General features: G+C 33.1%; 3 protein-coding genes across 9 annotated transcripts; 2 read left to right on the forward strand and 1 right to left on the reverse strand.

The window, feature by feature from the left end:
* The first annotated feature begins 1,473 nt into the window (after window positions 1-1,473).
* LOC134829243 (lysosome membrane protein 2) lies at window positions 1,474-5,365 on the forward strand. Its single transcript, XM_063842247.1, has 5 exons — window positions 1,474-1,778; window positions 3,367-3,680; window positions 3,742-4,038; window positions 4,094-4,682; window positions 4,744-5,365. Exons 1-5 carry the CDS (start codon window positions 1,547-1,549, stop codon window positions 5,025-5,027), a joined length of 1,716 nt encoding a protein of 571 aa, XP_063698317.1. The 5' UTR covers window positions 1,474-1,546; the 3' UTR covers window positions 5,028-5,365.
* Window positions 5,366-5,510: 145 nt separating this feature from the next.
* Window positions 5,511-7,175, reverse strand: LOC134829244 (protein lin-7 homolog C). 7 transcript variants are annotated; one of them, XR_010161915.1, is made up of 4 exons: window positions 7,012-7,175; window positions 6,482-6,882; window positions 6,114-6,425; window positions 5,511-5,606 (listed from the first exon to the last, which is right to left on the reverse strand). XR_010161915.1 is itself a non-coding variant. In XM_063842248.1 (3 exons), the coding sequence occupies exons 1-3, from the start codon at window positions 7,046-7,048 to the stop codon at window positions 6,270-6,272; spliced, it is 594 nt and encodes a 197-aa protein (XP_063698318.1). In that variant the 5' UTR covers window positions 7,049-7,175; the 3' UTR covers window positions 5,511-6,269. The 7 variants fall into 7 exon arrangements, 1 of the variants encoding a protein (XP_063698318.1); XR_010161914.1 differs by having other exon boundaries at window positions 6,093-6,425; XR_010161913.1 differs by having other exon boundaries at window positions 6,077-6,425.
* Window positions 7,176-7,257: 82 nt separating this feature from the next.
* On the forward strand, window positions 7,258-9,743 carry LOC134829658 (spermine synthase). Its single transcript, XM_063842860.1, has 4 exons — window positions 7,258-7,840; window positions 8,487-8,595; window positions 8,684-8,806; window positions 8,859-9,743. Exons 1-4 carry the CDS (start codon window positions 7,562-7,564, stop codon window positions 9,449-9,451), a joined length of 1,104 nt encoding a protein of 367 aa, XP_063698930.1. The 5' UTR covers window positions 7,258-7,561; the 3' UTR covers window positions 9,452-9,743.
* The last annotated feature ends 1,384 nt before the right edge of the window (window positions 9,744-11,127 follow it).

The following is an 11,127-nucleotide window of genomic DNA, read 5'->3' on the forward strand; positions in this document are numbered from 1 at the left end:
CATATTTCTTACATTAATTTAATTATCGAATATTTTCAACAATCAAGTTGTCATATTTAAGATCAGGTGTCGAATATAAAAAAAATGTTATAAAAGAAAAGAAAATATTCGATAATAAAATTAATCTTGTGCGAATTTAAATGTTGTTTGCCTGACTTATTTTACTATTATTAAAAATTTGATGATGATATTGCAGCTTTACAATTTTTTGAGTTTCAGCGTTTCAATGAAACTAAAAAACGAAGATGCTTTTAAAGATAAGGAACTATTGCACTACATTTTCTACATTTTCACTATCCATGCTCTCCAAATAATTGTTCTTCTGCAGAAAAAGTTCTTCTATATCATTGGAATTGCATATTTGTGAGTTTTTTCAGCCACATACTTCGTAATACTTTTTGAATTTATTGTTGGTGATAAACTTTCAAGAACAGATCATACCTACATTAATATGCACTTTTCTCAGCCATTTTCATAGTGCGTTGATTAATAATGTTGAATGTGACATAAACCAATTTTGTATTTTGTTCTATCCTTGACTCTATTAGGTTGAGAGAAATGCTTTCGTTTGGCTTCATCTATGTTTTTAACATAATTAATTTTGTCACCTACCTTATTCAAAATTTTCGTTCTACGTTTATCTAATGTTTTCATTTGAACCAAATTCTTAGCCTAGAAATAAACTGATGGCTATTCTGCACCCCTTCTTCTAAAAGACATTCGTTCAAGGTACGCCACTGATTAAATTAAATTAATAATTGCAAAAAATAAAGACATTATTTAAATAATCAAAAATCTTACTCTGTTATGATTAAACCTGTCCTGCTTATAAAATTTTTTGATTGATTGATTTTAAACTTTCTGATATTTACCTTATTCTCGTTTTTACTGGATTTTAAGCATTGACTTTCTTGAGTACCAAATTCTTTTTTTCCTATATGAACTTCATCTGTTTTCCATAAAATTTCATCTTTGCATCGATTAATTGGCAATTAGGTCAACTTATTGACTACATCAGATAAACTCTTCCAAAAAGTTTCGAGAAGAAATTTGTTTTTTATTTTTTTTTTTCAAATCAAATGTTTTGATAATTTTTTTCTAATTCTCGTTTCTAGTGACTTCTCATCGTTTCGTCGTCAGAGACTCAAATGAGATGAATTCACAACTGTTTCTTATCACTTTGTTCATTTTTGTAATTCGATTCCGAAAAAAAAGAGAATCTTTCGTCACAATTTTGAGTTTTAAATCCACATGTCGACTTCTCCCATGAACATTGAACACTTGTACTTTATTTACATTGACTGTCGATTACTGATAAGGACAATTCATTCACTCACATCGCCTTGTGTCGTAAACTTTAACAATTAAGTTTCTCTTTCTCCTCTCACTTTTGTGGAGTTACGTCGCTCGCTCGTCGAGCAACTTCAACAAAATTCACTTCGTTCTTACGCCGTGCTATCAGTTACAATTTGAAATGTGAGTCCGTGAGTTGTGTGCGCTTCGTTTGCTCATATTTCTCGAAATAAATATTCAAAAGCAAAGCAAAATGTCGTCACATTCATTTTCCGACCTGAACAAGCAGCTGGAAACAATAAAGGCGCAAAAGTTGGAAAAATGCGAAAAGCAAGCGGAAATACAAACGGTGAATGTCGTGAATACCGTCAGAATTAAAAGAACAAAATGTCTTGATAAGATACTCCAATTTATACAATTGGACGAACACGAATGCAAGTCAAAGCAGGAACGCACGAGAAAACAGCAATGTCTCCATTATTTCAGTAAGTTTGTGTCCTCATTTACGGAAAAATTCGTCCTCGAAATTGCCCATAAAAATGCTAAAAATATCGCAAGAGGACAACGTCCTGACCATATTCATGTTCGCAATAACAATCTTAGAGGCCAATCTCGTGCGTACGAAACAAGAAAAAATTTTTTTATTCTGTTATGTATTACGGAAAGACACTGAGAGGTCAGACCTCTTCTTCTTCTTCGTTTTTTTCAATATTCATATGATATTTTTTTTTAAATCGTGTATTAAATTAGTAGAAACTTCATGCTTTACTCACAAGCGATTATCAGCAAGTGCCAGTATTCAGTGCCGCTTATCAACTTTTTGATATTTTTTTTTGTGCAAACTACGTACTTTTTTTTCATCATGTCCGAAATATATACCGCGTAGCGTATAACTTTGTATGAGATCTGTGTGTAAGGTTAGTGCCAGAAAATTCACTTCGCGAATCAGAGAGGTGAGATATGGCATGAGACAAACCTTGACCTACCACAAAGTTGATTCGTGGTCCCATGAAAGATAAAGATTTACTTACCAGGAAACGTTTTTTAAATAAAAAATTGTGATGAAACCTGTAAAAAGCGGATCTGACAGCTGATCGACCAAAATGTAAACAACAAAGATGGCGGATAATGTTAAATGCGCCGAATTTATGGATTTTTGAAATTGAAAGATGCTAAATGAAGGAAAATTGATAATTTAGTAAATTATTGAATTCAAATAATTTCAAAACTTAAAGCTTATATCGCAAAATTGCATTTTTCAAACATAACCTCAAAAAAAAAAACGCGCCAAATTTAAGATATTGACAGAAAATTTATGGATTTTTGCGAATGCTTAACTTAAAGCTTATATCGCAAAATAGCATTTTCAAACATAACCTCAAAAACTAAAGGCGCATAATTTAAGATCTTGACAGATCCGTCAAAAATTTGATCTAACCTGATCGCGATTTCGTCTAAGATAGCGGATAAACGTCTAAGATAGCGGACAATATAAAATGCGCCAAAATTTAAGATCTTGACAGAAAATTTATGGATTTTTTAATTTTTACGAATGCTAAGTGAACAAAAATCAACAATTTAAGAAACTATTGAATTCAAATAATTTCAAAACTTAAAACTAGTTGTGAACTAAAGTGAGTTTTAAAAACATAACCTCAAAAAAACGCGCCAAATTTAAGATCTTGACAGATCTTTCAAAAATTTAATCTCACCTGATCGCGATCTCCATCCCTGCCTCTTTATCAGTACCTCTAGTAGGAATAAGCAATTATAAATATTGAAATTGTAGTAAAATATTAAGAGATAAGGCGCGAATTAAACAGAGACTAGCAAAAAAGTGAAACAAAAAAATCGTGAAAACCCAGGAGAATTAGAGAGAACTGATTAAATTTCGTTTTTTTTAAACGCGTAGAACCTCATGGAATATCTTTATTAAATAACGATTAGCACTTTTTTGCCTCTGTCTCTCAAAACTGATAAGAAATCGCGCAAAATGGCGAAGAACAAAGAAGATTTTATTTTTTGTTTGTTTGTTTTTGCTGATAGACAATTTGTCACCTTTTCTTTTTGCAGTTATTTGGTTGATTTTTGTCTTCCTGGTTGCCGTTACCTCTGCCTGTTTCATCATGTGGTTCACAAATTACTACGAAACGACGCTGCAATCGAATCTCGTGCTGGCCAATAACACAAAAGCGAAGCAATGGTGGGAAAAGACGCCAATTTACCCGCTTCTTAAGGTTTATATTTTCAATTATACCAACACGGAGGAGTTTTTGAGTGGTCAAGATGATATTCTGAGGATACAGGAGATTGGACCACTAACTTATAACGAAACTGGGGAACGAGTCGAGTTGGAACATCATGATGATAACACAATTAGTTATCGTGTAAGTGATTTTTTAATGATTTTTTCTGAAAAAAAATTAAAAAATGATTTTTTTCTTGTAGGAAAGAAAACATTACGAACTGATTCCTGAACTATCGAACGTCGATTTGTCAAAACCTGTGATCGTGCCGAACGTTTTATCAATAATTGCGGATACAAAAGTCGGTCAGTTGAATGTTTTCGAGAAAATTATGCCAAAATTGGTATTAAGACCATCGATATCGCCATTTAAAACGCTCAACGCGACGGAATTTCTTTGGGGATATGACGACCCAATTCTACATCTGCAGAAATTGCAATCTTTTATCTCAGGGGACACGTCGATTAAGGTCGATAAGTTGTTTGGCATCATTCGAACTGTAAGTTTTGTTCAAAAAATTTAAAATTTTTCACTAAATTTATGATTTTTCATAGAAAAACGGCACAAGCCTCGATAAATATCGCATCAACACGGGCGAAAATGACATCAGCAAGCTCGGAGTCATCGTTTCGTTCAACGACAACGAACGCCTGGAGCACTACAAGGTAGATTCGTGTAACGAGATCAACGGCACCGATGGTTCCCAGTTCCCGCCGCATCTCGTAGCTGACAAATCCGACTTGCATATCTTCATTAACACACTTTGTCGGAAATTTCCGTTGGTTTTTGAGAAGGAAGTGACAGTTTTCAATGGAATTCCCGCCTTGCGTTACAAAAACCCGGAAAATGTGTTTTCGCATCCCGATGAGAACCCGGATAATCGATGTTATTGCGAAGGAGGCGATTGTCCGCCGAGTGGCGTGTTCGATTTGTCAAAATGCATCTTTGACATGCCCATTTTAGCATCTTTTCCGCATTTCTATCAAGGCAATGAGAGTCTCTGGAAGAATTTTGATGGTATTCGACCGGAAAAGGAGAAGCACGAGACCTATGCTGACATTCATGGTAAACTGGCGTTTCCTTTAAGTGGCGTGTCGCGCTTCCAAATCAACATTAAACTGCCGAAAAAGACAGAATTTCCAAGTAAGTCCTTGATTTCTTGAATTTTTTAACAAAAAATCATTAAAAAATTAATTTTTCGTAGATGACTTTGCTCAATTTCATAATCCCCGTCGAAATCACACCTATGACATCCTCCCGCTTGTGTGGATGGAAATCACCGGAGGCGACATCCCCATCGAATTTCAAGAGATCATCTATCACAGCACCTTTACCGTCAACGTTTTCGAAAGTAACGTGCGTTATGGAACCGTTATCATCATAATTGTGTCATTTTTACTCTTCTTAACTCTCTTTTTCGTGTGCAAACGAAGACCAGAACCCGAAATGGAAGTCACCTATATCCACGAAACAGTCCATATCTCGTAACTGCCACGCTGCGAATAGAAAAATTGACGAAAAAAATGTTGAAATTATTGTGATAGATAAAATTTTGACACTTATGCATCAAATGCAAGACAAAATAATGAAAAAATTGTAGATAATAATTTTTTTAGGGATAAGGCGGCATGTAATCTCACCAAAAAAAAAATAGACAATAATAGTACGAAATACTCCAAAAAGTCAGGAAATTATATTTTTAACTAGTTTTTTCAATTTTTTTGTGAAAATAATACAAAAAACATATCAGCGAGTTAGTTTTTAAGAATTTTAATGTTAAAAAAAGTTTTAGAAAAAAAATGAAAAATAAAAAAAAATATGAAAAAAATTATTTTTAAAGACTTGAACGATAAAAAGGCAAATTTTGAGTAATTCTATCACGTTTAACTTTATTTTTTATTAAAGAATCTGGGTTTTTTTTATATAATTATAATATTTTTCTCTATAATATATCATCGAATATAATTTTACTTTAATTAATTATTTTTTAAATTTTATTTTAAGGTAAGAAATTCATGTGCTGACTTCCTTTTCGAGTACTTGTCGAATGAAAGATGTGAAGAAATGCTGAGAAACGCTCCAATTATTGTAGTCACGAGCAAAGAGCAAGTAGGAATTTTCGATTTTTTGATTATTTTTTAAGTACTTGACAAAATTTTGGCTTTTAGAACCCAGCAGACGTCATTTTTTTAAATTTTTTATGAAATCTAGCAAAAAAATTGTTCAACACTGGAATTTATTTGAGTATTTTTGGGTTTCTTGAAATCATTTTGAATTGATTTCAAGTGAAAAGCTGCTTTTTTAATAAGTTTCGGTTATTTTTGGAGTCCTGATGATCGAAAATGGAATATTTTTGATCATTTTTTAACTGGTTCAAGAATAATTGAACATTAGATGCTTATAAAAATTATAAAAAAATTGACGTCTGAAGCCAATTTTTGCATTTTTAATCAATTTTTGGTTTATATTCACTTAAAAATTTTTTAAATTTATCTCAAAAAAAATTTTTTTGATAATTTTCATCCGAAATTTCCCACTTTTCCAGCTTCGCACGTGACGATCGACTGTAAATACACTTTAACTATCCATAATATTGCAAAAATTTGCGTGTTTGACGATTTAATGACTTCTTATGTCAATAACATTTGTCTTCTTTTTTGTTTTTAAACATCCTTGGCTACTAATATTTCTTATGGCGATTAATTTATATACGAAAAATGTTCGAATAGCTTAGTATTGAGAGCGCTTTCGATTAGCCCGTTGTCTGTCGAACCGCAATTCCATCTCCTCTAACACTTTCGGGGTGTAACGAACGACGAGTTTGACTGAGCCAACGGCTTGTTTCAGTAATTCGACTGCTTTTTCGTGGTTTTCACCTTCGACGTTCTAAAAAAAATTTTTTAAATTAATTTTTTTTCATTAAAAATAAATTTTTTACTCACAGTTCCATTAACAGAGAGCAATTGGTCACCCCGCTTGAGTCCCCCATGACGATCGGCAACTCCGCCCGGAATAATTCTCGAAATATAAATGGGAGAATTTTGTTCCTTGCCTCCCATCACGTTGAAACCCAAGCCTTCGTCTGTCTTTGGCAGCTCAACGACACGCGGATGCGCATGACCCTCGCTCGCCGCAAAGGCAGCAACTGTAGCTTTGGCAGTAGCGGAGGCGCGAACATCTGGCGACCCCTGGATATCCACTGTCTCGTAAACGTGCTCGTACACTTCACGCACAGCATTCAAAAAGTCACTTTGGAGCACCTTTTGCAGCGCAGCGAGCTTCGTGACGGGCACTTCTCCGCTCGCTTGCAGTTTTTCGAGCAAATCGATGGCGCGCGAAACATCTAAAAAAGTCAAATAAATCACAAAGGGATAAAAATAGAAAAATTTTATGGGGTGTCTTCGTCTATTCTTCTATGTGGGCACTCATAAATGCTCATATATAGGAAAAATTTCTTTTGGCAGGTACACACCTTTCGCCAAAGTCAATGGCTCTCCGCAATTCGACATGATTCTGATGGATTTCAAGCTGCCTTGATGTAATTTTTAGAGGAAAAACGCGGAAAATCTGTTATTGAAAGTCACAAAAAGGATGAAAAATGAAAAAATTCTTGTACGAATTTGATTTTTGTTTTGAAATTTTTCACGAATGACAGTTCGGTGACAGTTTTGACAGGAATTTCGGTATTTATCTTCTCTCAGTAAATTCCGACAACTTTTTTCTCAAGGAAATCTTTCATTTTTCCTCAATTTTTAAGAGAAAAATCACCAAAATCCAATTTTTTCGACATTTTCTGCAGGCAGAAATTATTTTTTTGTGATTTTCGAAAGTTGTCAAGGTCAAACTCTGAGCTAATTCCGAGAACATCATAAAATTATCGACCGGCGTGCAGTACAGCTGCGTGGTGAGCATCGATAGACCGTCAAATAGAAGAAAAATTTTCACGATTCGCAAGTCGCTCCTCGGTAAAAAGCCAAATTTCCGCATTAACGTTTGCCAAAAATTCCCCAAAGCGCTTCAAGATGTCCGTGCAAACTGTGTTGCTTGACTTTTCGTTGGATCCGACGCGCGTAAATAGCGACGTCGAGTGCAAAGTCGTGATAAAGTCCATCGTGGAGTCGCTGAAAAAGTATTTTGCTGAGCCCGTACTTATTTTCGAGACAACGTGCGGCGACGGATACTTGAGTTTGTTCAAGGATGGCAACACCGTCATCTCGATCCGGTGCTTTACGCGAGGTCTCATCACGCTCAACATCGAGTACTACAAAAAGGACTCGGAGCAGGGAAAAATCTCCTTTGATGTAAGTATTTTTTTTCAGGATTTTTCACCTTTGTGCGAGAGTGCGACAACGATATGCGCGTCGAAAAGAGACAAATGATGCAACGTAAACATTGGCGCGATTTCGCGAGTGACTTTTTTTTGAAATTTTTTGTTTGTTAACTTGCAGCACTTGCGAAATTTGGAAGATATTTTATCTGCCAAGCTGGATTCGAAACGATCCAAGCATCTGCCGCCCATAAAGCGTGGAGGCAAAATCGATTTCTACTTGACCAGCTCAGGTTAGAACCTACTTAGCAAAGATTTTTATAGCAAAAAAACGGCATGCGTTCCAAAAAATCATTTTTTTCTTAAATTTTTTTAGACGTTTTTTACCTAGATTTCTTTTTTTCTAATTTTTCACTCACAAGACCAATAAAAAGTTGGTCAAAATGTAAAAAAAAACAAAAATCTCAAAGTTTAGAGCAAAGACGTAAGTAAGTCAGTCACTTTCGCTCCAAAAACTCACTTCATTTATCATTTTTGTTCAAATTGGATTGATCATCAACGAAAAAAATTTTCTTTTTTTTTCTTTTCATCATTAAAATTGCCCACAACTCACCTGGCCTTGCAAATATTTCGCTTCCGTCTTCCTTTTTTTCAATCGAAACATTTCCATGCATTGTTAGAATGCACGAGAAATTGAAAAAGCTTTGGTTGAAAAGCTCGAACTTAGTCATGGACAATCACTTCCAGCGATCCAAAGAGGGCCCGTGACGAAATACTTCCCATCTGCAGGTAAAGTGAAGTTTTTTTTTAATTTTTTTCTTTAGAAATTCAAAATTTTTTAAAAAATTTAGTTTTAATCAAAAAAAATTTTTTTTAGATGAGCGTCTTATTGAGTATGACATCGATAAAGTGGTTTTCGACAAGCGATCGCAATTCCAGAAGATCCAAATTGTTCACTCCAAGAGCTTGGGTTACATGTTGGTGTTGGATGAGTTACAAAGTAAGCCCAAAATTTCATCAAAAAAGCCGTTTTTCATTAATTTTACTTTCAGACATTGCCGAATCCGACTTAATTTACACCGAAACGCTCATGCAGCGCGGCATCGAGAACTACAAGGACAAGGAAATTTGCATCCTGGGCGGCGGCGATGGCGCCTTGCTCTACGAATTGCTCAAAGAGGAGCCCAAACACGTCGTCATGCTCGAAATTGACGATTTAGTGATGGAAGCATGTAACAAGTACATGAGTAGCATTTGCGGCGACGTGCTGGAACAACGCAAAGGTGCCAATTACGAGATAATTGTGGGCGATTGCATGGTCTACTTGAACAAGTACATCAAGGAGGGCCGCAAATTCGACTATGTCTTCGGTGATCTCACGGACATTCCAATTACGGATACGCCCAGCGGTGAAATTTGGGACTTTATCCGAACAATTCTCGAATCTTCGTTCAAGGTATTGAAGCCGGACGGGAAATTTATGACGCACGGTAATGGCGCTAGTTGCCCCGAGTCATTGCAAATGTACGAAGACCAGTTGAACAAGTTATCGGCTCCGGTAAAGTTCACGAAGGCACATGCTTTTGTGCCGTCTTTCATGGAGGACTGGGTGTTTTATCAAGTCACGTTCGCCAATAACGCTTGACTGCCCAATGGGGACGCAAAAAATGCAACAAATTTCATTTCCTAGCTACATGACGACGAGTACTCGAAGCATTTTCTCAGAAATTTAAACAATTTTATTAGCTGATACAAGCAATGTTACTTAATAGAGATTAATCGGAGACCTCCAATGCACAAAAGTTACCTAACAAATTTTAAAATTATTGAAATTTATACCAAATTACTACAAATAATCATCGATATTCAAATCTTATCAATCAAAGAAAATTTAAATCCAAAAATATTTAGAAATGTAGACGAAATAAAGTTGTGGAAAGTTCAAAAAAAAATTTTTTTGTCATTCAATCATAAGTTTATTTCATTTTAATCATTAATATTTATATATTAATTTTATTTTTTTTTTATTTATTATTGTTGCATTCTGTTTATTTATTTTTAAGATTTATTTATTTATATAACTCTTAGTACCTCGGCAGCTTATGAACTTATGACGTTGAATGAATCGAAGCTGCTAGGAATTAACTTATTAACGTTTTTTTTTTGTCTTTATCTAATAATATAATTATAATTAATAATTAAGATAATAGAGAAGAGGATAACATAGGTGAGTATTTTTTGTTGTGAAGCAGGAGGCGGTTAATACATGTTTGTTTAAGATATAATTTATTGCACATTTTTTTGTGAGTTTTTTGATAGCAAAGTGTGTAAGTTATATCCTAATTTTTTGTGTTTTTGTCGTAAATTTAGTTTAATTTAATGTTTTTTTTAGGGATTTGTGGAGAAAAATGATGAAAAATAAGTGAAAAATTTATTTTAGTGAAAGTTTTAATTTTTCGAAAATGATTTTCGAAATTTTTCGAAAATTTTTATTTGTAAGGACAAAAATTTAATTTGCCAAAAAAATAAAAAACGAATACAAATTTTGGATAAAAATTGGTTTTCGAAAAAAATAAGTTAAAACAAATTTTTGGTTAACAAAAGTCCTTAAAAATTATTCTTAAAATTAATTTTCGAAATTCAAATTTTCGAAAATTTTAATTTGTAAGGTTATGAATTAGATAAAATTTTGAAAATTGGTTTAAATTTGACAAAAATTAATATAAAACAACTTTCGTATTGAGATAATTTTTTAAAAAAATAAATATTAAAATTGTTTTTCGAAATTCAAATTTTCGAAAAATTTGTTTAGTCATAAAAATATTTTCGAATTCCTGAATATAAGTTGTTAAAGTCTCTCAAAAGATAATAAAGAGCAAGAGCCAATTTAGCAAAAGACCAATTTTTACATATGAAAATCTTTGAAAATTTTGTTAAACTTGATTTTCGAATTCAAATTTTCGAAAAATTTTATTTTTAAAATTATTTTATTGAAATATATGATAAAATTCTTCACAAATTTATTAATTAAGTCAACTTGGAGAAACATGATTTTTTTTTTAAATTTGTAATTTTCGAACATATATTTTTTCGAAAATTTGAATTTCGAATTTTAATTTCTATTTTCGAAATTTAAATAATGTCGATATTTTAGTCTTTTTTCATAAAATTCTTTAAAATTTTACTCTTATTTAGAGAATTTTTTTAAAATATTTCAAAATTAAAATTCGAAATCAATTTCGAAAATCAAAAAAACTCCAATTTCGAATAAATTTTTCGATTTTTCATCATTTTTCTCCTACATTGGGCAATAAATATATA

Source organism: Culicoides brevitarsis, chromosome 2, assembly GCF_036172545.1.
Source record: "Culicoides brevitarsis isolate CSIRO-B50_1 chromosome 2, AGI_CSIRO_Cbre_v1, whole genome shotgun sequence".
Classification (NCBI taxonomy): Eukaryota; Metazoa; Arthropoda; class Insecta; order Diptera; family Ceratopogonidae; genus Culicoides; species Culicoides brevitarsis.